We start from the raw sequence: 24,335 nt of genomic DNA, 5'->3' as shown, positions 1-24,335 counted from the left end.
ACTCCGTTAGCACCATGCGCATCTTAATGGGCACCAATAATCTTGCTTTATCTATGTCCGTTCCCCGGCCGGCTACAGTGATCAATGTTGGTACAAGAAAAGGGCTCGAGGACACACACTTCATTATCGTTTATCCTTCAGCTGAAGGACCTTCTCAACGACCTTTCTTTCGCGGACGCTCCACGTATGCGCCACGCCGTCGTTTTTCATGACGACACACTCGACGACATTCCCGAAACGGATGCAACCGACTGCCCGGTTCTACAGGAGTATGCGTTTACGAATGTCCGAAAAGCGAATTGTACGATCGCCGAAGTGAAATGCAGCAACGCGGGGACACAAAACCACAAAAGGGATGGAGTGATCAAGCTCTTGCATAAACGGGGAACCATGATGTCATCGACGCAGCACGACGGTACCCACTGTGACTCCCTGCGTCTGTGTTGCACTTTCGATTCCCGTTTTCTTCTTTCGATCAAATGTTTCTCAAACAATTCTACCAGAATCAGACGCTTGTTGTTGTAAAATCATAATTGTAACGTATTGGTTTATTCTCAACAATACAGTTAAACTGATCTTTTCACCTGGTTGCTTTGCCTTACCGACTCTCTACACGGGCGCGAGAAAGCTGAAAATGAGATGAGAATGAAAAAGGCGAGAATGTCAAATCCCATACATTTGTGACAGCCTACTTGTATCTTTACATTTCCATTTGTATGGGATTTGACATTCTCAACTTTTTCATTCTCATCTCATTTTCAGCTTTCTCGCGCCCGTGTAGATGAAGTGTTACATATATTTCCCAGCATAGCAACCAAAGTGAACTAAGATTCAACAATGATGTACAACAATAATCAATTCAACATCGAAAACTCATCAAGTGACCAGGAATGCACCTTTAAAATAATATTTAATGATTTTTAAAATGATCATAACAGTCACTTTAATGCATTTCTAGACTAACATCGATAGCATCACAACAGAACGTTGACATCTGGCGCATCGCGAGACTCAGCGAACTCGGTCGGTCTGTGACAAATTTCACAACAGCTGAAATCTCGACGCGGCACGGGCTCGCAATCCAGCTCCACCGAAAGTAGCGCCAACTTTAGGAGGATTGACCTTAAGATCGACCCACAGACTTTACGCTCGCTGAAGTACATCAACTCCCACCTTTGAATCCAACGATCACGCCCGCCAGGTTTGGCGCGGGCCACGACACTCGGACCGCGACACGCACTCAGTGGATTGCGTGAGTGTCGCGAGTGGCAGCCTCCGCCGCCGTAGGCTGCGCACCCTTTATTCACGGTCAACATCTCTGCGACGATCGCCGGACCCGAGATCGCGAGAGAGAACGAGAAATGGGTTCCCCGGTTTTGATCGATCTTCGCCACTTCGGGGCTTTCTTAATGCTCTCCGCTGTCGCGGTCCGTCGTGGTGATCGTGGGGCTCGCCCACTCGAAAGACTCGCGATCGATCGCGGTCTCACCTGCCTCTCACCTGAACCGAATCGCCGTCGCTCACCTGGACGAGGGCCCGAGAAATCAGTCTTTCGGCAGACTTGGAGCGAATCGGACGTGACTTTTCCCTTTAGTTTGTAGTGGAGTGGAGCCGCTAACAGAGAGGAAAAGGGGGAAAGAAGAGTAGAAGCAGAAGAAGCAGAAGAAGGAGAAGTAAAAGAAGCAGAAGGAAAGGAACAGAAGCAAGGCAAGCAAGATTGTGCAGTTGGCGTGTTAGACGGTGTGTGGAGTCGTCCGTTCCCGCGGGATCGAATCGCGAGTGCGAGACGCAGTGCGAGCTATTCCTCTACCTTTCGGTGATCCGTACGTGTGCCCAGTGTACGTGTGCGTCGCTTCCCAGTGACGTGGTTTGGATCTTCGCCGTGTTGTTGGTTTTTTTTCGGTGCAAAAGTGCGAAATTTCAAAGCGAGTCCATACTGTGCATACGATCAACACACACAACACAACGCAACGGCGTCGTTAGTGGCACACCACCAGGAATCTTAGTGTTTCACTCATCAAGTAGTGAGTGTTGGTGGCGGTGAAGAGTAGTGCTAAGCCGTGGAGCTAGTGCCGTGAAGGTGTTGTAGCTGAATCCGTTGGATCGCTGGAAAGTTGGAACACGCAAAATCACACACACACACACACACAGCCCAAGAGAAAGAGATCGATTGATCCGTATCGCAGAAACCGCCAGATAGTCCGCAGTTCGTGATCCGTTCGTGATCTGTTCGTGAGGTGGAGAATCGAGATATTCGAGAAAAGCTCGTCGTTCGGTCGATGGCAGCGGGCAGCCATGGTGAAAAATGGTAAGTGATCGAGGGCAGCGCAGACGATCCGCAAAGTGGATCGCACAGATTCGCCTCCGAAATGTTCGCTGCGTTCGCTGGCGTTGTCGTTGAGCAAGATCAGTTCAAATTATCCCTCCCGAAAAATGGACGAAGCAATGTTGCGGGTGCCGGAGTGACGATCTTAAGATGTAACAACACCCCCGGTTGCCCGGGGTGGGACAGTGGGGTTCGGTGATTCAGTGTTGCAATTGGTGGCGTTGTTCCAAGATGTTCCAAGAGTGAATTATGAAACGCGCTTGTTCAGATCTATACTTTTTAATCATAAAATATCGAGAGATATGTTTTATGCTTTAAATTTCACGGTATTCTGAGCGTTCGCTGGACGCTCACCAAGCATGAAGGGAATTTAAAAATGGAAAAAAGCCATTTGCTTCCCCAAAAACGTAAATCGTGAATTAATGAAGAAAAGGAACTTGGAGTTTCTACTTCCGAACCAAACTCCGTTCAGTGCAGTTCACGGCTTGCCGTCTTCGTCTAATTTTCTTCGTTTTCCATCTACCCCTCCGAATTTCCACCTGCCCGAACCGGACGAATGTGTGTAATTGTTCCACTCGTTCAGTGTGCCAAAGCGCCAGGGCCACGCGGGCTTCGGCTTCGGGGAAATTAATATTAAACATTAGAAAGCCTCGGCGATGGCGTGCCGGGAGCCGTGCACGTTTAAATTGAACGCCGCGCACGTTCAAACGTAGCAACCTGGTTTGCACCGTTACCATCGCATCGCTTGAAACCATCCGAGCACCCCAAAAAGCAAAACGCGATCACGATTGCGAGGAAATTGTGGAACAAGCAAAAAATAGAAGAAAAAAAAACACAAAATCGGAATCATCAAACTCTCACTCCCCTCCCCCTTTGGTGGTGCACGAAAGGTGCCCGGTGCCCGTGGTCCAGCAAATCAGTGGCCACTACGGAGTGTCTTCTTACCCCGCACACACACACACACACACACAAACACACAGCATACCGTGGCATTACTGGGTACTTTCTCCGTTACATCCGAGTGATTCCCAGAGTGTCCGCCCAAGACAGTGTCTGCGACTGCGACTCGATCACTCGATCGATCTTGGAGTGTACATGGCGGTGTGTTTCTGTGTGTGTGTGTGTGCCATGAGCGAAATGAGCTTTTCAACGAGTTGCACCGCAACAACATCGCAACAACTGATGATGCGCACCAAGACACCAAATTGAACGCGAACGCGAACGGGATTCACTATCTTAATTCGATCTTCTACTCTTTTCGCTTCCACCCTTGGGAGAATGGAACCGTGGCGGTCGGTTGGACGGTTCCAACATAATCGACATCTATTAATTCTTGCACCTTCGCGGTCTCCTGGTCCGGCAACGGGCAGTGTCTATAGTTCCTAGTCCCTGCTAGCTCGAGGTAGAGGCGAACGTGCCGCCCGACAAAACGGTCGCGGCGGAATCTGCAGATTGCAGAGTGCAGAGAAGCAAAGAGTAGAGCTCGCGTGGTCTTGGCCGGTATGAATATGCGGTGCACGTCACTTGTCAATACACGCACACACACACACACGCGGTGCAGGAGGACAAGAGACTGACGGACACAGAACGGACAAGGAACGGAACAGTGGAGCGTACCGCCCGGGAGTGTATCAGTGATGTACTGACGTGACTGGTTGTGTCTGATCTGTGCCATTTCGCGCATTCCAACGACCGACCGACCGACGACAGTGACGGTGACGACGACGTAGACGACGGTCCGTGTCAGATCCGTGTAAAAAGGGGGCAGTCTCGAGTGTCTCTGCTGACGCTCTGGCGGCCGCCGCCGACGACGACGAAAGAATGGCAGCATAATTCTCACTATCGCAGAACGTGGAACGGACCGATCGGTTGGCCCCGGCACTCGGGGCGAGGCGATCCATTGTAGCGCGAACGCGCGCGCGCGAGCAAATTGCAAACATTGTAGCCTTGCCGGCCGGAGGAGACGGCGACGGCGACGGTGACGGCGAGGACGACGACAGGAGAACAAGAACCATTGTGTAAGGTTGTGAACCTTACCCGAGGGGTACGGGACCCTTCGACAGGAGAGGACCGTTGCCGCTACAGGAAGCAATTAATGCGTTGTACTGGCTGGGATCGCCTTTAGGGATCCTTTTGATTCGTCCGTTGTTCATCCATCCGTCCGTTCATTGTTGTTGCTGCTGCTGCTGCTGCTGCTGCTGCAGCGGTATGTTGATAATATGCTGTCAATAGTTTTAATAATTATGCGTGATCGTAGCAACCGAGCCGAGGGGGGCGGGATCGGGATCGAAAGCATAAAGATATCAAGAATCCCGGGACAACCGGGACAGGGTCTCGACGGCGCCCTTTATCACCTCGTCGACGATCACGACGTTTTCCCAATCTTCTTCGTCAACGTCCAACGACAACCACAGATTGCGAATCGGATCGCGGTTTAATTGTAATCGCTCCGTAATTAGCTTCTTACGGCAGCCGGTCTCCAAAAGTGGTGGCGGCGGGCAAATGCCACCACGATGCGCATTCAGCTAATTCGCGTTATTCGCCTAATTAAACTATCAACGCTCGGCCGCTGGATGCCAACGACCCGGCAGCATCGCATCGCATGGTGTTGTGTTTCACTGCAAATAGCACCGCTAGAGTGCCGCTGTGTGTGTGTGTGTGTGTGTCTGTTCGTCTGCTGGAACGAACGCTGGTGACGGCGAAGGGTGCATCCGCTATGAGGCATGAGGATGCAGGCTTGAGATGCTTGAGACCGGGGCCAAGCCTTCGGTAGCATCAATTATCTACAATTATCGACCGCGCCACGCTGCTGCTGCTGCTGCTGTTTGTCGCGTCGGATTTCTATTAGTAGCAGCAACGGCAGCAGCAGCAGCAGCAGCAGCAGCAGCAGCAGCAGCACCAGGAGTCAACTAGCTGGGGGTCAGAAGCATCAGGAGGATTACTTGATTCACTGATGCCCGATTTAGCTGCATGGTTTGCGGTTTTGTCTCTTCTTTTTTAATGATCTCTGCCGCTATGTGGTTCGCATGAATGTTAAGGAGCTGCAAATACCAGAAGCAACGATCAGGGAACAGACCATCTTAAGTGTGCTAACGTGTGCGCATGTGTGTGTGTATGTGTTGGGGACTTAAAAATGCATTTGCAAATAGAATGCATAGCGGGAAGTCTAAGAAGGCGTTTGCCAAAAACAAAAAACGAGATTTAAATAGATCTCTTGTTGACCTTCACGCGAAAGGATGCAGATGATAGCAGAAACTGGACCTGATGGCGATGGCGTTGCTGTGTGTGTTCACCATACGGTCCCTCATATGGCCTCCCGGTAGAACCGGTTGGTGCTGTTCCAAAAAAAAAAACCCAGACCCAAAATGTCAAAATGCGAAATCGCGAGTACGCCACGTCGCGTTCGCCACTTCCTTTCGCTTCTTCGCAACCGTGCGCTCCCGATCACGCGAACACTGTCACAAACAGTCACCATTTGGTGGTGGCCTAGCTAAAGGTCGAGTTTTGGGGTCCAGTAGGTCTCGCCATTCGGTTCGCCTCTCGCTCGTAACATGGCATCGGTATCGGCATCAGCAACCGCTTAGAAAAGTTTATCGAAGCGAAACACAAGGATTTGTAGCCGAAAATGTCGCCTCCCCCCCCGCCCCCAAAACGGCAGCTTAAGGAGCCACGTAGCCACAGCAGCCAACCAGCTCGAGCGTACCAACCTCAACCGGAGCAGCACCGAGACCTGCTGGTAGCTGGTTTGGCCTTAAAAGTCTTAAAGGTGGGCGCTACTCGTGTGTGAGGGGGTCGTGCTTTTGAAAAGTCGATCGATCCGCCTTCCCTCCGTCTGTGTGTGTGTGTGGTGAGCTGTCTGTAGGCCGCCATTGCCGCCACCGTACACACCGAACGGCCTTGGATTGCGGTTTTTGCTTTGTTTGTCAACCGCGTGGCGACGGCGGCGACGGCGCGACGGTGGCGACTGCGACGGTTGGTTGTGGGTGGGTTGTAGGAGTATCGCGATCGCAGCGCACAGGCTGCTCGGTAGCGCTTCGACTTCGACGATCGCGAATCCATTTACCTTGAGAATTAGTCTGAGTCTGCCAACTGGGGCTGCGGCCATAACTTCATGCGCTTCCTGTTGTTTTTTTAAACTGTCCGGAAAGCGATTAACCATCAGTGTTGCGATCGACCGATCGGTCGCGAACTTTCCAAACGGAAAATCTTGCCTAGAAAGCACCAACCTCACGCCACGGGGGTGACATCACCATCGGTTGTTGGTGCGGATTTTTTTTACTACTCCTCTCTTCCGCGCGATCATTTAGCGCGATCGCCACAACCGGACCTCAAACTGGCTCTTCCATGAAGGGGAAGGGGTGAGGGAGGGTGTCGAGAAGGCAGACGCGAGGGGTTTTTTGCCGAGGTTCAATAAGATCATTTCGAGAAACCGGTTGACATCCGCAGCGGGTAGCGGGGCTTCTTCGCCGTCCGTGATCGCGATGACGATGGTGCGCCAACAAAAGATGTCATCGATTTGAATGCCGTGCAGGTGACGAACGCCCGATTCAAGTTTTGCATCCAACCGTATAAACCGCGCTCGATCGAGGTTTGCGCATTGCATTCTGCAATGATAAAGGGTGGAGGACGGTGGTGGACGGTGGAGGAAAGCAATCGTTTGTTTGGCCCAAGGCTGGCACCCGGCACTCATAACAGGTCCTGTGACCACACACAAACAGGCTGGAAATGCGCTGGTGCGTGTGCGTATGCGGTTTGCATTCGATATCTTCCCTTCCCTCCACCAACCTCCCGGGTACATCCAATGTGCGAATCCGGTGTAGCCAGAACATAAAATACAAAAAATGAAGGAAAAAAAAATGCGCACGCGAAGCGATTGCTAAAAGGGTGGCATAAGCTCATGCCTAGCTGCTGCTGCTGCTGCTAGCTGATAATCAGACGAGCGCCACGGGACTAATTTATTGGCGATTAAAAAAATAAAAAGAAGAAAAAGAAAAGGATTCTGGAGTCCGCTGCGGAGTGGCCACGCTGGCATCTGCCGTGGTATGTAAATTGCAGCGATCGCTTACGTGCTGCGTTTAGCAGTCCCGGCGCGGAGAGGGAGCGAGCCCTCCGATACCGATAATCGACTGCATCCGATCGATCGATCGATCGATCGATTCGAGCGACGCAGCAGCAGCAACAACAACAGCAGCGCCATTATGCCGCGTCATTTCGATGCAAGTTTTGATGCCTCCGGGGCGGGTGTCGTCCGGAATGGGACTGGGACTTGTTGTACGGCGCCTGCACGCCTCGATCGCCACGTCGATCGGTCCGTTTTGCGTGCACTAGCGTGCATTCCGTAGGTCTGGGACTCGTTTCATGCAATATCTCGCTCTCTCTCTCTGTCTGTTAGTCCATCTTCTTCCTCAGAGAGAGAGGTCAAGCGCTTTTTGAAATAAGAAAAAGGTTTGCAAATTATCGTGACGACAGAACGTCAGAACGCGACAATGATCGATCGTCAAATGGGAAGAGCACCTAAATCGAAGAAACTTTTGATACATTACCAACCGATCGCGGTTGCTTGGTGATCAATCGATGCTACGGGTAATCCGATGTGTGATGGTGCTACTGTCACTGCTTACCGCTGCCATTACGACGGTGGCCTGCGGTTTACGCAACGCGCATCTATCTATTACGTGCAATGAGGTCATCCCGTTGGTGACATTGTTGTCCGTGGCATGAACGGTAGCGCCCGCGTGATGTGCATCGCGTTTCGCCAGGGTCAACGATGCATTTGCATCATCGTCATCGTCATCGTGGTCGTCAGTAGCATCTGTTTCCGATTCCCGTTCTCGATGCCGTATCGCGCTGTTTGATTAGCACTGCCGCAACGCACACCAACCAACGCACGCCACCACCTTTTGCCCTGTTAAACGATCTTGAACGGAATCGATTTATGCGGACGCATTATCGTTCGCTTGCTGCCGTTGCTGGTAGCTCCATCGCGATTCAAGGCTTCTGGTCGATCGATCGATACTCGAGTACACCACGCACACACGTACACACACCTTACGACACCAGACGCCCCTTCACTCGCCATGGACTGAAGCACTTAGCAGGGTCCAGCAGATGCGAAAGTAACAGCCGCGGCCGGGACTACGACTGCGACCATGTGTGGGCCGTGTAAACGATTTATGAACGTGGCGATCAATCGTTGGTGGTGCGTTTTTCCTACCCAAGACGATTAAGCGACGTGGCAGCAGCAACAGCACCAACAGCAGCAACAGGAGAAGCGTGTTTGCGGAATCAATTGGCACAGCATAAAGTGTCACTAGCGCACAAAGTGAAATAAATGTAATTCGCTACAAATTATGCCTTAATCCGGTGCCAGCTAATGGCCACCAGAGCGTGGCATCCGCGGCTTGTTGTTGCTGTTGTTGCTGTTGAAGAGCACCGCACACTTAAGTACCGCGCACGCATGTTCGTACAAGACTCCGCAGCAGTTGCCGGTTATGAGTTACTGATCGGTACGCACCACCGAATGGGTGGTGGTGGTAACGGATGGTCGACGTCTGTACCGCGTCGTGTTCGGTTTCATCTCATTCCACACGACCGATCGACCAACCGATCCGCCCGATTGTAGCGCATCCCTTTTTACTTTCAAACCATTATTTGCGGATCCATCAAGGGATCCGTCGTGTGGTCGAGCGAACGAGTGAGCAGAAGCAGTATCAGTGTGCAACAGTGAAAAGGTCCCTTGCTCTTCTTCTTCTTCTCGCGGCTTATACCTCATAATCGTTGCACATTTACCCCCGGGCAAATGGATGTACATTTGCACTTTATCCTATCCCCATTGGCGAGAAGCGTGCGCGTGAGCTGCCCGTCGGTTCGTCGGCACATTTGCCACTGTCCACTGGTAGCTGCTGGCTCATTTATTCTACTTAGAGCGAGGATCTCTCGGAGGCGGGAGAGCGCACGATCTTGTGATCTGCGCGAAGAACGCGCGATCAAAGGGGGTTCGTCGCTTGGGAGCCAGAGTCACCGGTTGTGGTGCTGCTGTCGTTGGGGCTTTCACCGAGCACAGTTGCCGGCTTTTCGCTCGATCGTGATCAATGATCAAGCTACACACACACACACACATACACAGCGTGATGCAGATATGCATGTCTGACGAAATGCCAAGGTTAATCCATCGCGGGGAGTCGTTGCCAAAATGCCAGCCAGCTCGATCACCCGATCGCTGGCAAGCGCTGGGATGGAAGGAAGGGAGGGGAGAAGGAGTGCCAATCAACCAACCAACCCACTCCAGCCTCCGGACGTCATCGCAGCGATGATGGAGCATCGGAAAGAATGCGATCAGTCTGCACTTTGGCTTTTCGGAGAACTCATTTTAAGGGCACTTGGCGTTTGCTGCCAAATGGTGAGGAGTCGTGCGGACCCGATCACACACACACACACACGCGCGCACGCTCGTTCAGTAATTACATGTTTGGTCCCGCGCTTCATCCAAAGGGGTTTTCCCCCCAAACATGTTTGATGGTTTCGACCGCCCCAAAAAAGTGAAGTTCCTGGAGCTTCTTCGCTCATGCTTTCATCTTGTTTCCACCGTTCCTAATTGGCATTCTGTTCTCTCTCCTGTACGGCGGTGTCTGGCAAGCAGAGCTGGCAGGAAGCACGGGATCTTGTGCGGGAGTTCGATCTTCGGTTTTTTTAAAGATTGAACCACTTCGAACTCCGCCAACAACAACGATCCATCGAACTGAATAACTGGATTGATGGACGTTAGCGGCACACCGGTTGTCATTCCGGTGGTCACATTGTTTCCGCGGTCCAGCATCCACCTTGGTCCCAGTCTCAGATTAAAACAACTCCAAGTTCTCGGCTTAACGTCTAGTCGAGGTCATTAAGGAATTGAATCATTTTGCTGCCACGTCAAACACACACACACACACCCATACTCAGGGTACAAACAGTAACACCTACGGCATCTGGCCGGTTCCGTAATCGCTCAATGATCGATGAGCTTATTAAGAAACCTGATCGTGGACGGAATGCTAACTCCTACTCAGCGTGGTGCCGCCTCAAACGACGACAACGACGGTCGACGACGACGACGACGGTGCGTTCGCCATGCTAGCGATCGTTCGATTTGACTGTTTTCCTTCATTTTCCCAATTAATTGCCCTGTCTACACGCACACACACAGAGCCCGTTGACGTTGATGCGCTGAGGCCAAGCTCAATCTGTTGAAGTTGGAACTCCTTCTGGAGCTCTCGACGAAACTTTCTTTCGACAACTTTGGTTGCACGCGGCAGTGTGTCCGGAGCATCAACATGACATTCTCGTTCTGGTTGACGGTATCCAGTAATCGCAACTGACCAACGTTCTCCGTGCATTTTCGGGGTCACCAACAACCAACCGACGATCGAGGCCGTTCGTCTGTGGCTTTCGCTTTTCTCCGCACCGTTCTAACCACTTCCGGTCGCTGGTCCCCGGGGAGTGATGGCCACACACTCGCGCCGGCGCGCGCGCAGTCATTACGATTCACTTTCGTGAATCGGGCGGTTGACAGACAGAAAAGACAGAATTCCGTGATCGGCCCCCTCTTCATACTCCATAATCGGTCGGACATTAAACGGGAGAACGGAAATTATAACTTTCTGCCTTTATAGCGTGCGACCAACCAACCGGCCGGTCGAGGACCGCGAACGATCCTCTTGTGTTTCTTCCACCGGTAAACGGCGACCGGCCGGCCGGCCGGCCAGCCAGTGATCGTTATGTTCCATTACGGCCGTCATCATCGTCATCGTTGACAGGTCCGTCGAGAGAGGAGGTGGGGCTGCTGCTGGCACGCGGCAACACGGCAGCGCGCAGGGCTTCATTATGCGTCGCTCTTATGCGCGGGCCACCGACCGATCGTCAGGCAGGTTAATTGGTTGTCAGTGCTGCACGCCGTCGCCACCGCTGCCCGGACGGCTTCTGTTTCGGAATGCTAGCTAGGGCCGGTATGCAACCGGATGCAACCCGGAGAAGCATTCCTGTTTCCCGCCCCGCCCGGTTTTTCGTCAGAACCTGGGCGTTCTCGAGAGAACTCTTGAGCTGGATCGAGAGGCGCTCTGCTCGTTTCTGGGAGATTGATTGATGCCTCTTGGCCTGTCCGGGCTTGGCTACTGCTCTGGAGAGGTCGAGTTAACCGTTAACCGAACCGAAGAAGGGCTTTTCGGTTCGGCATCCACTGGAGAGCGCCACTGGAAGTGTCCGCCGGGAGTGTTTGTTTTGAAGTCCTCGACGGGTTCCCGCGGATCCTGGCCCTGGCTCGGCTCGGCCCTTGACTTGAGGTTGCCGTGTTGCCGGTTCCGGGCACTCCGGGCACTCCGGGCATTCCAACGGTATTTTTTCTCGACTCGTATGCTGCCTTGGCCTCCGCATTACTGCACGGCTTGAGTGCACGTGTCAAAATGGCTGACTGGCTTCATTGTTTAGCGCTTTGGGCGAAATGAAAATAAACGAACGAATGGACGAACGAACGAACGCCCGGTTCCTGTTTGGTGGTTTGGTGTGGAGGCTTCTCGGATGGGAATCCAGGACGGTGGCGCGCCCGTGGAACGTGGAAAAAAGGTCACGGCCCACTTCAATCTTTCCCCACCACCCTCCCCCCTTTTGCACAGACACAAGCACACACGTATAGGGGTGATCACGAGTTGATGGCACGAAGAAGGTTGGCGCTGTGTGTGTTGGTGTAGTGCACACCACACACAGCGAGGGAGAGGGAGAGAGTCATTCGCCTCCCGCCTCCCGCACACAACCGATTAATCCCCTCTTCCTCGACGTGCGTCTGTGTGCGTCTGTGTGTGTGTGTGTTTGGTTGGGGCCTCGGGAATCAATTAACTTCATTATGCAACAGGTTTATCGCCGGATGCGTGCGTGCCTCTCGCTCACCACACAACATGACACAACGACTTGGCGCGCGAGATAGTCGTCGATAGTATGTGTGTGTGTGTGCGGGCCAGCACGCTACTGAATGACGAGTGTGCCCGGAGGATCGGGGCGCATCTAACGGGATTTACCACGAAGCGAGCGTGGCGGCGGGCAACGGCATGCACCAGCAGCAGCAGCTAGCACAAGATTCCCCGAAGAGAGGAGAGGAGAGGAAGCGAGTACTGGTCGCGACGATGATCTGTCGCGCACCCTGGCACCACCAACAGCAACACTAGCGCGCAACGTGCCATTAAACGCCATTACATTCCTCCTCGTTCGCATCCTTGCCTCGATGATCGAGTTCGAGGGCGTGGGCACCGCTGGTGGTGCGGTGCATTAACAGTTATTTGTAGGACATAATCAACGTCAAACATTATAAACGGGTCCGTTCCCCAGCCCGGGCCCAGGTGGTGCGGAGCGGGGCGATGTGCCAAGATGCCAAGACCGTCGCGAGGTACGCCTTCTCCCCTTCCTTGGTCCCCACGCTTTCCTTGGTCCCACGGAGGGCATTTGCATGCCGCAACGGCGCGCATGATAAGCCAGCGTAAGTCACGGTCCTGCGGTCGGGAACAAGTCGGGAGTGATAAAGCGGATTATGCGTTCCGGTGGTAACCCTTTTTGGCATTCGCTGTCTCATTCATTAGTGTACGTGTGTGTCTGTGTGCGGCTCTTAAAGCAACAAACAAGGTCGTTATCACCATTTAGGGAAGGTTTTTCTCCGCGTGCGCGCGCGCGCTTCGAACCTACGCCATGCGTCCTGTGGTCATTTCCTGGGGCAGAGGGTGTTATGTAAACCGCAAACCAGCACGATGCCCTTTGGCGTGATTACAGGTTACTAGATTGTCGTGTTGACATCCTGGCTGTCAGTGGCGTAGAGACTGTAAACAGCTTCAAGTAGGCGTTGAAATGAGATTTGTGAATTTTCAATCTAAGCTTCAAAATGGACGATTTTCATGCTGCAGTCGTGTTGTATTAACCAATTTCAATCCCGTTCAACAAACAGTCCATCGAGATGCTAACGCAGTTGATCTATTCCCAACCAAAAGTTACCCAAAGTAACATAAATAATAATCACCAAAAAAAGACCAAATTGTATTCTTCCTTCGATAAAACTTTGCTTTTCCCACAGTTTTTCACTCCCCCCCCCCCTCCCAATTAGCAATTGCATCATCACCGAGAAGCAGAGAGAAACAGAAATTAGAAAATCGAAGACCCCACACCAGCTAACTCAGTGGGAATGTTGCTGCTACTACTTGCTAACAACATAACCTCTCAAACCGGCCTACTCCGACGATGTCGGTGCGCCAATTTTATCAATGAATTGGCGCAATGCCTCTTTGCAAAGAGCCTCTTGAGTAACGTCATCGTCGCGAGCGCGATCAGCGTCACCGAGACCTCGGGTATGCCTCGGATTCTCGACTGCAACCACGATCCGGGTTGCCGGAGCCCTCTGCGTGTGTGCGCGCCCGGACGCGTGAGACCCCCTCCCTTGCTCGCCGCGATCGCGACTGCACACGCTTCACGTGATAACATTTTCACGAGCAATTAAAGATGAAACAAGTCTCGGTCGTCTCGCGTTGGTACGCTCGGTTGGGCGGCTCAGGTTTCACTCGCCGTCGAGACGCAGGGCTCAGGGCTGCTTCTTGCTGCTGTTGCTGCTGCTGGCTGGTAGTTTCTTTGGGGTTTTTGGTGCCGATGCCTTGTTGTACACGCGCGGGAGTCTCACCAACGAGCGACGCCGGTGGTGTAGCGATTTGGTGATATCGTTTCACGAGCAGCAACCGCAGCATTCCGTGGTGCAGTGCGTTGTTGCGTCTTCGTGTTTTCGATGTGTTTTTTTTTCTCGCGGCCGCGGCCCTTTTCCCCGCCCCTTCAGATACCCCCCCCCCCCCCCGCCAGTGGCCAGAGGCCGTGCATTTGCTTTGCATCGATGATGAAGGTTGCCCTGTTGTCTTCTTTCGCTTTCAGGTTTTCCATTCGCTCACTCGTTCGTGAGTGCTTGGACCCCGGGTTGTTGGCTGGCTGGCTGGTTGGCTGGCGTACAAACAGTTATGTTAATAGTCGTGCAAAGGTACTTGAGCCCGTTCGTGCGGCGAAGAGAACAAGTCTCGCTCGTTCTTTGCCGTAAACCTCCTTTCCTCTGCCTTGTTTTGGCCATCGGCATCGGCAGCTGTTGCTCCTAGGTTCCACTCCCTTGCTGGCTGGCTCGATGGCTGGTAAAGCCTGTTTGCTTCTCCACGCCACGCCATGCCACGCCATGCCATGCCAGATTGATCGTACGGCCCACCCCACCGGTTGTTCGGTGGCTTGTGGCTTGTGATCCGGTCAACGCGGTCTTAGAAAACTCCAAGTACATGATCGAAATGCTCTCTCTCTCGCTCTCTCTTTCTCGCTCTCTAGCTCTTCCTGTTCTGGTTGACGCTCTCCTAAACATCGATCCCCGGGCAGAGCACGCCGTGCAACATAATAGCGTACACAGCGAATTTACCGTTCGATTCGATCGTTCCTTTTTGCCTTCGCGTCTGGTGCTCGAGGTGGCCTTTTATGACCTTTGAGCTTCGGTGGAGGGCGGAATCGGTAGCAAATAGAGAGAGAAACAGAGAAAGAGGTCCTCAGCCGCCATGGCGCACTCGTGGTGCTCGCATCGTATTGGAAACATCAATATGTTGATTAGGAAGAGCGAAGGGAAAGACGCGGAGATCGGCGGGGAAGGTTCCTAATTATCGCGGTGCTCTCCCCAGGAATGAGTGTTTTATTGCGACGAGGCTGAACAAATGAATGCCGGCAGCCCGCGAACACACACACACACACACACACGAATAATGTTGTACGTATGTTAGATCAGGGGACGCGGTACGCATCCCGATGCCGATGCCTTGGTCCCCGGGGTTCCCGAAATAGGAAAAACCAAGAAACAGCATGATGATCTGTGATTGCTGCCCCAGCAGCAGCAGCAGCAGCAGCTCCAGCAGCCACCTCAGCACGAGATCTAACGATTTGAATGGGATTGTTCTCAGCAAGCAACTAGCAGGATCGTAAAATTAAAATTTTATATCCCTGGCCCCCAGTGGAGAGGAAAGGCGCTGTGGAATGGTTGGCTGGCTGGCTGGCCATCGAGGCCACCTCCCTGCTCACGGCTACTTAGTGTTCTCTTTCTCCTTCTCCGTCTCCTGAACGATGCTGATTGCTGTGCTATGCGCATGGGGTCACCCATAAACCCAGCTCGTTATGATTTGAATGAATGATCACTGGATGGACACGCTGCTGCTGCTGCTGCTGCCGTGTTGGCCACCGATCGTACATTCCCGTGACGCGACGTAATGCGATGCGTGCCGGGGTAGCTCGTCTCTGGAGTCTCGAGACTGACAAGACAAGCGATGAGCGATGGTTGTTTTCGTTCTCCGTCCCCGTCTCGCCATCTTTCAAGGAATGACGAAAATTTAATTAGATTACGCTGACGGTATATTAGCCTAAATTGTGGCAGACGAAACGCGAGCCTGGCGCGGTTGCAACATGGGGCAATGCGCACTGGCATCACGGGATTCTTCTTCTGTTGTTTTCTGTTTTTCGGGGGAAAATCCATCACCATACAATGGCCACCATTGTACCGTTTGCACCCGGCGGGGAGCTTTGAGAGCATCTTAATGCCATTTTGTCATTAAGCTGCGTGTTGGGTGCCACCACCACCACCACCACTGCTGCTGCTGCTGCGTGCGATCGGAGCGATCGCGCTCGTCCTACTAATGACCAGCCGGTCGACCGGGTTGGTCACGGCTAAGGGGAGGTGGTGTGAGGGGTTGCCTTTCTGCCTTTTCAGGAAGATCCACAGCCGAAGCCGGTGCAACGCCGAAAATTCGATAACTGGCCATCTGCGTTACGTTTTGTACAAAAGACTTGAACTGACTGACTTGAAGCGACGAACCTCGATTTTCGATCGTGCGCGGCACAGACTTTTACTGTATGAAAAATGAGTTTGCGATCGCAAAAGAAAGTGTCCGAACCGGTGCCGCTGGGGTCTTTTGTGTGTGTGTGTGTGTGAAGCAGACCGGCTGAACGCTTGGCTGAACGGCGTGAAAGCCCTCCCTTTTGGGTGGTGGTGATGATGGCCACCTTATGGTCCTCGCGTTGCTCGCGCGCAGATTATTATATGCAAATGAGTAACGCCTCGCTTTCGCACGGCACCCAACGATAGCGTCACCCCCTACTCCACTCCCTGTCAGCATCCCCCTTGACGTGGTGCGGAGTCGTCGTCGTCCGAGTGCCAGCTGGTTACGAGGCAAAAGCCAGGGCCTAATGTAGCCGTCGCTAGTCGCTCCGGTGTATGCGCAAACTCCGCCAGCACCAACGGCAAGTTTCCATACTCGGCAGTCGACCGTCGACCATGGCTGTTTGTGTGCGTTTGTGTGTGTGTGTGTTTGTCGTTTTGGAAAGGCGGGATTTCTTTATTTATTTTTCGATTAAAAGGTCCACCCCTCAAGGCGGAATGGGGGGACCCACTGATCTGGGTGAGTGATTGTCACCGCGAGAGGAAGAGAGAGAGAGATAGAGAGAGGTGGCCCACAAAACCTACACACCACGAAGGGGTTGGATTTAGTTAATTCATAATATGAGCAATCGAGGTTAAGACAAGTTCCAGCGTGATGCCGTCATCGACGCGCCTTCGTCCTGCCATTTGGAATAATATACTAAATATCTCCTTTTCTTTTTTCACCCTCTCTCTCTCTTTCTAGGTAAGGAACACCGCATACAATATCCTGGTTCTAAAGGGTGTAAGATCTAGCGACCACAAGGTAACTCCACACACTCGCGATACCACAAGACTCGCGAGCATGACGCGAGCATAATGTTCGAACACCATTAAGAGCGCGCTGCTCGCATTCATCCGGAGCCATTGCCCTTTGGAAGCTGTCGATGTGCGATGGATCGATCGAATCGGATCGGATCGGATCGGAAAGTGAGAAGTAAGCGCAACGACGTCTAGACGTCCATTACATCGACAGCTCCGTTCGTCGCAGAAACAGCTGCAGCGGCAACGGTGGCCCCGAAAGTGGCTAGATCACGAGCCCGACGATCATCTTTCCCCCCGTACAATGAATTCAATTAAAGCGATTCAATCGACACCACGACACACCGGCACACGAGCACATTCTCGTGGTGTGCGTACGAGTGTGTGAGTGTCAGTGTGTGATTGATCTCAATGACATAAGTCTCTGGCATGTCTTCTGGTGCTTCTCTCTTGCCGAATCAGCTGCTGCTGCTGCTGCTGCTGCTGCTGCTATTGAGGTCGGAGGCGCATGATCGATGCTGAATGCGAGGGTGATCTGATCGAAACCGGGCGAACCGATTGGGTGGGACTGGTCTAGGCTTATTTTGACAATCGAACCTTAACGAGCGAGCTGGAATGTGTGTTCGTCTTGAGCCTTATCGATCGAAACCGAGTGAACAGATTTGATGGCGTTCTATGCGGTGTGTGTGTGTGCGTTGGTGCTCTGGCGTCATCTGGCGTCGAGGTGGAGGCTGGCCCTCTCCATAGTTCACCGGTTCAGTGGTGATGGACGGGCGGGAACCAATGGCAGCGCGGCCGCGATCGAAAGAAGCTGCGTTCCGCGCTGTTGAATAACAACCTTCTTCGGCGCACGGCGTACCACCAGCATCAGCAGCAGCAGCGTCTTTGCGACCTGCTTCTTCGTACCAGCGATCTCACTCGCACTACGCTGCTCTCTCTCTCTCTCCCTTTCGTTCGGTCTTTCTATCTTTCTGCACCCCCGCCCATCTGCACCACTCACTGGAGCCACGGAACGCCGTTTTGCCTTGATTGCTGTGCCGTGCCATGTTTCGGTTCGGCCTCTCCCAGCTCGGTGTGGTCTGGCTGCCTGGTTCGTTGGCTGCCCGCGTCTGCCGTTCGCCATATGTGGTCCGCGGACACAACTGCCCAATATGGAAGAATTATGTATCCAAACCTTGACGGTTTTCTGAACGGAAACCACTTCGAACGGGCTTCTTCGAATCGGGCAGCAGCGAGCGGGCGTTCGCCAGCGATCGAATGCGAATGCTTGCGCTTGACTCAGCGTCGCGCAGGCCACGATCGATCGGCAGTCTGGTCGGTCGATAGGATGCGGACAAATTAAGAAAGAATGCTTATCCAACATTGTGAAATATCATTCGATTAGGTAATTTATGCTTTCCTCGATCACCGGAGGCACCGGTTTGTATCGAAGCGCAAGAGACGATGAACTTCCGTCGCCACTTATTTAAGCGATTCGGAAAATTGGGTGTTCCTTCATAGGCACGTTATCAGCTACCAAAAAAACCCCTCGTTCATTTGGTTTATTTTCGTGCCGCTTCGTAATCCTCGTTTGGTTTTAAATAGAATTTAATGACATGCAGAACAAAATGGACTTAGATGATTTTGGACCCTCTTTCCTATTCTTTTACGAATGCGTCATTGGAATTTGTGTCCAGATGAAGCCTCTTACTACTTATCAGTAGATTTCGTCTATCAACAGTTTGGCGATTTCATCTCTTTAAATTCGAAGTGTACTTTGTTGGATTGCTACCAGGACACCGTTACCTTTGGCCAATAGATGACGAAAGCAAGCACTTTCTGGTGCAAATATCGGCTGCTATTTAACATTCACAACTGATTTACCAAACAGTTGCCAATAGTAAGACAAAGTAAACAATTCTGCACAATACTCGGCACTCGCTAGTGATTTAAAGTTTTTCAAGCAGTTGATTGTATTTGTTACGAATTTGCGTCTGAAGAATGCTTCTTACGTTCAACTCTGCTTATGTGTTGGCGCGATAGATAGATAGAAAATGAGAGTAGCTACAATATTTGGTTCAGTCTTAGCACTTCCCGAATGTATTTCGAATCAAAAGCTAATTTCGTTTATTTCAACCAATTGCCTCAGGGATATCTTGGAGATACAACATAACAGCACTCCATTTGTAGTCCATTTGTGATTCGTTTGCGCTTTTCTTGCGGAAATTTGCGGAATTTCACTGCCTAGAATGCGGGCATAGAGGTGCCTGTATAGAATGCTTATGAAACGTCTTCTAAAGAGAACAGCAATCGATCGAAATCATGCACAGTCATCGTTTAGAAGTCGATGCTCTCGCGACTCTTCTGTTCAACGTCCAATAACCTTTAACCATTGCCTTCACACATTCCATAACGAAAGCACTGCACAACGCTCCAGTACCGCAAGAGAACATAAAGATCCTCACAATTCTTTTCTCTCCAGCACAATGATAACAGCAGCGCACTAGCACCGGCGTAACGGCGCGCAAAAAGGCCGATCTCGTTAACACCAACACATCATCACTGCTGCTGTTGTTTATTTCCCATAAAATATTAATCAACCAGCCATGCGCGGGACCTCTGACACCCATTACGTTTGATGGGAGATCACCCGGTTGGTTCGGCGCCAGATTGCATTTCCAGAAAAAGGTGGCAAGCGATCGAAGATCGGTGAGAAATGTGGGGATGAGATAACCAGGCCCTGGCCAATCCGCGCCCACAGGTCCACTCCCCCCGGAGCAGTGCAGGCGTTAGTGGCCGTGCGGTCTAGTGGGCCATAAATCATCGGTTGATGCTGGTGGTGATGGTGGCGGCCCCGGCCATAAGTGTCCGTATCCAGAGCAATAATCGTTTCCTAATGAGTGTCCGTTCGCGCCCATCTGTGTGTGTGCGTTGTGGTGGGGGCCATTTTTTTGTCAGGAAGCTGCATCGTGTGCCCGTTTAGAGACAAAAAAAACTGGAAAACATAAAACCCGGGGAAGCATCTTTGGAGCTTGTGTGTCCGCGGGCGGAGTTGCACTGATTGCATAAACACTTTCCTCTCGTGATTCCTCCCCATTCCTGAGGGGAGGGAGGGAGTGGGAAATAGCAAAACATCGCCACCGCCACGGCCAATATTACGAAGGCGAATGGCAAATGGCGCAATAACCGGGAATTGAGTTGGGCGCGAAGACGCCACCGCGCAGAAAATACGTTAGTTCATTAAAAATAGATCATCCAAGTGCACTGGGCGCAGGATGACTGCAAAACGGGTAGAGGAAGAAAGGAGTGTGTTCCGTTCATTGCCGCCAGTGCCAGTGCCACTTGGCTTTCTGGGGACCGAACCACGGGCTGCGGTTGGCAAGCGTTCGAGAGCTGTAATCGAGATCAAGGGCAAGAAGTGAGAATGTGTGTGCAGCGCATGTAATGCTGCATTCGCTGAGCCGTCGCCGTCTAGAGAAGGCGTGATAGCGATCGACGCGGGGCCCATGGCATCCCCGGCATGGTCTTCTTGTTCCCGGCCAACAGCCCGCCGTGTTGCTGTCGAACATCTGTTCGGTTGCATTGCATTGCGTTTGAGTATCGCGTTTTCCATTTTTTTTGTCGCTTTGATTCGCGGCGCATCGCGATCGACAGGAACCCGGCACAGGCCCTGTTTTGCTTCCAGTCCAGTGCGCCGGACCACCGAACCTCATCCTCACCATCGCCATCGACATCACCATCGCCAAACGTCAAACACATTCCAAGTCACTCAACGTGAAGCGGCCGCCGCCGCCATCGCCGCTTTGACAGGCGAACACCAGACGCAACTCCTTCCAACCTCGGACTAATTGCTGCGTCGTCGGACTGTGTCTGTGGAGGTCTGCAACCCCGGGGATTGGATTGCAGGCAGCACTAATTATTGATCCTGAGAACACAGAACACACACACACACAGGCAGGGGGCGGTTGGGAGAAGTTACAAATTACCACCATCGCTAACACCACGCGCCGCCGCCGCTGCCGCCTCGCGGTTCCCGCACAATCCGGAGTTCCTTCGTTCTGGAGTTTTTTGTTCCGGATGCCCATCGATGGCAATGTACCGGCTCGAGCGAGGCGTTTCTCCAGCGTTCCATTCCCTGCACAAAACGGTGTGTGTGTTCCAAGATGGCGCAGAAAATATTAAAAAAAAACAGACCATCTCGGAAGGAAACTCGCAAGGTCGCCAGTCGGCCGGACAGAGCAATCGATGCACGGAGAAGAAGAAGAAAAATAGGAAGGAGCGGTGCGTGTGTGTGGTGTACAATATTCGCGCCGGCCCGGGCCCGTAAGCCCCTCTGAGTGATGACCTATTCCAGTTGACAGCTGCTTGATGATGTGCTGGTCCGTGATCCGTGGACCGCTCCACTAACGCACCAGAGCGTTGAGTCTGTGTCGAAGGTGCGACCCGTGATGCTCGGCGGTGTCCCTTTTACCATCGCATCCTCCCTCCCTCCCTTCCTCCCTGGTTCGTCAATCATAAAAGTGAGAGTTCAAATAGAGAAATGGCGAAACTGCGAGACTTCGGTCCGCGTTCGTCCGTTCGTTCGCTGGCGGAGGTGAAAGTGGCAAAACAAGCGTAACAACATGGTTGCGTGCCAGCGGTGAAGCCATATGTATGCGGCATCGGAAGAAGGGAGCAATGTTATGGGAGAAAGACCGGCAGAGGCAGAGGTGCGTTGGGCTTTCCATTGACCAAGATTTCACCCTAACCGGGCACATCGCCGGACCGGAGATATCGCTCCTCTGCACTGTTACTGCATCGTCTTCTACGATCGCAAATCACTTGCTTTCGACGAGATGTTGTTGTTCCTTTTTGTCCCTCCAAAATAGACATGACCAAGATGGCGGGCGTTAGTTGATGATGCAGCAGCATTCGCAGTAATGGCCAGCGTACGTGCGCGCGCGCGCTCGCGATTCCCTAGACAGCCTGCGATCGCATTACGTCAATTTACTCGCTCGCTTATCACAGCCACAGCCCGCCACCGTACTAGATGTACAGAGGATCTCATTCTTAATGACGGATATCATTATCCCGCCCGGTACAGGCCCGGGTCGTCCCGGGCGGCCTACTCCATTACGGGCCCTGCCATCGGTCCGCAGATTGAAAAAAAGGTACAATCGAAACGCAATCTAGTAATCGCGGGTTGTCCGCGAGTTGACATGTCAGAACAAGTGGCTGCTCGTGCTGCGGCTGTTGCTAGAGCTCCATTTCATGGCGCACTTCGTCGACGCGCACGTACGTCTTCGATGACGCCGCCGGGTTTGGCTGGCGGTGGCCGCTTAACACTTGATTTAACGCACGACGTCATTCCTCCCCCCCCCCCCCGCGTCGTCGTCACACAGAGACCTTACGTGTGTAATTGATGTCTTCGGCTTTGGCTTGATTGACCTTAATGATAGGGGGAGGCGGACTGAAGTTTCGAAAAGGGGGAGGGAGCAAGAATCGAAATCCCGGGACAGCCCAAGTGTGCAATGCAGCCACCATTTTGCAATTTGCAAGGCACGCGTTCGTGTGTGTGTGTGTTCGATTCCCCGAGATTGGATTCCTTGATGGTTTCCCCGGGACCATATGGTCAATGACATCATCGTACCGAAGTCGGAGTTCATATCCGTACGTATGTGTGTGTACGCCATCCGGTCAATGAATCGGTTCCGGTGGCGTACGCTACCTTCGAAGACAAAATGGTTCCGGAGTGTTCCGGTGAGTCAGGCAGGAAGGCCCCCAGAGGGAGGAAGTGATTAAACGATTCGTTCACTTGCGAATCCCTAATGACCATCGTGGTGTTTAACATTTCGAAAAACGTTGTCACGTCATCCCAAGCGGCCCACCATCCATTGCTCGGCGTGTGTTTTAACGTGTGTACGTTTCGTTCTGGACTGACCTGACCCACCAACCTGGTCATTATTGCCCCCCCGACCCTTTTCGACCCCCGCGTGAACCCCGGGCAAGTGCTCGACGTGATTTTTTGCTCATTAGCCCGGGTACAGGAACTCAGTCGCTCGCTCGCTCGCTCGCTACTCTCGGTGTTTCCGCTTCTGTTCGTTGGATTCTGGGGGGAATTGAAGGAGGCCACCTTGGCCACCCCTAGCTACTAGACCTTGATTGGTTCTACCCCTTTAGTTGCCGGCCAGTAAATAGTTCATGGGAGAGTGCGCCGCCATTGAGGCTGAAGACCTGAAGACGTCTTCAGTAGCGGCAGCAGCAGCAGCAGCAACAGTAGACCGAACAATCGTCTCAAGGTCACGTTGATCCCCATCAACCATTTGGGAGACAACGCTTAGCTAAAGAGCAGGAGGAAGGTCTCTCTAGAGACTGTTTGCTTCATTAAAAGTGATGATTACCGCTGCTGCTGCTAAAGACTGGACTGGAGGGTGTCTTATTCTCTGTGTCTTCTGCCTCAAGCCTATGCCTTGACCTCATCGTGCGCGCATCCGCCAAACGCCAATGTTCCGCCCTGATCAGCTACGCACAACCGCGTGTGACGTTATGGTCCATTGTTTTCGGATTGTAAACAGCGCCCCGGAGTGGCTACCGAGTGGCCTTCCGGAATGAGACCGACCGGAATGGCCTACGCCCCGTTCTAGGTTGCAATGAAGTCAGCCCCGAACAGCGGCAGCAGCGGCAGCCAGCACACCTCTTCCGTCGTGACCTTGTAGGGGTGACGAGTCTGGGGGTCTAGGTTCCGTCGGGGTTCGCTCGCTCACTCGCTCGCTCACTCGCTCGTCGAACATCGAAATGTCACAAACTCCCATTAGTCGCAGCAGGCGTCATGGTTCATTCGATGCTTTAACCTTCACGAAACCGTGCCCGAGCGCGCGCTGGTGCTGGTGCTAGTGCTAGGCGCTGTAGCAGCCCGAGCATTACCGAGAGATGAAGTCATTCTGTGACAACTTACTGAGCTGCGGACTCCGTCCACGGACACCTACGCATCTCTGACGACGACGACGACAACGACGCCTTCACTAACATTCGTCACCAGGGTCACCCTGTGATGGGTGCCGAGAGCGGAGAGGAAGGAAGGCTGATTTATGCTTCGAAGTAGGACATTTCTCTCCGCAAACTTTGCTGCACTTTGACCGATTGGTGCGGCCATCTTGTGGTGCCGAATGTCAGCTTTCACCTGAACCGAACGGTGGTCCGTCCGGAGTATTGTCCGATTGTTTATTGTTTGGTGCTCGTCTTGGACAGCTCAGTGAATGGGAGAGAGAGAGAGAGCGACCGAAACAGAGAGAGAGAGAGGGAGAACTG

General features: G+C 52.7%; 1 protein-coding gene across 1 annotated transcript in view; it reads left to right on the top strand.

Annotated features, from left to right (window-relative positions):
• Positions 1-1,558: 1,558 nt before the first annotated feature.
• LOC125950825 (uncharacterized) overlaps positions 1,559-24,335 on the top strand; it is a 155,611-nt gene continuing 132,834 nt past the window's right edge. The window contains 1 exon segment of the mRNA XM_049679146.1: positions 1,559-2,308. Coding sequence (XP_049535103.1) covers positions 2,306-2,308 — 3 coding nt within the window. The 5' untranslated portion in view covers positions 1,559-2,305.

Source organism: Anopheles darlingi, chromosome 2, assembly GCF_943734745.1.
Source record: "Anopheles darlingi chromosome 2, idAnoDarlMG_H_01, whole genome shotgun sequence".
In the NCBI taxonomy this organism is placed as follows: Eukaryota; Metazoa; Arthropoda; class Insecta; order Diptera; family Culicidae; genus Anopheles; species Anopheles darlingi.
Note: the sequence above shows the minus strand (reverse complement) of the source record. Positions and strands in the feature narration are given on the sequence as shown.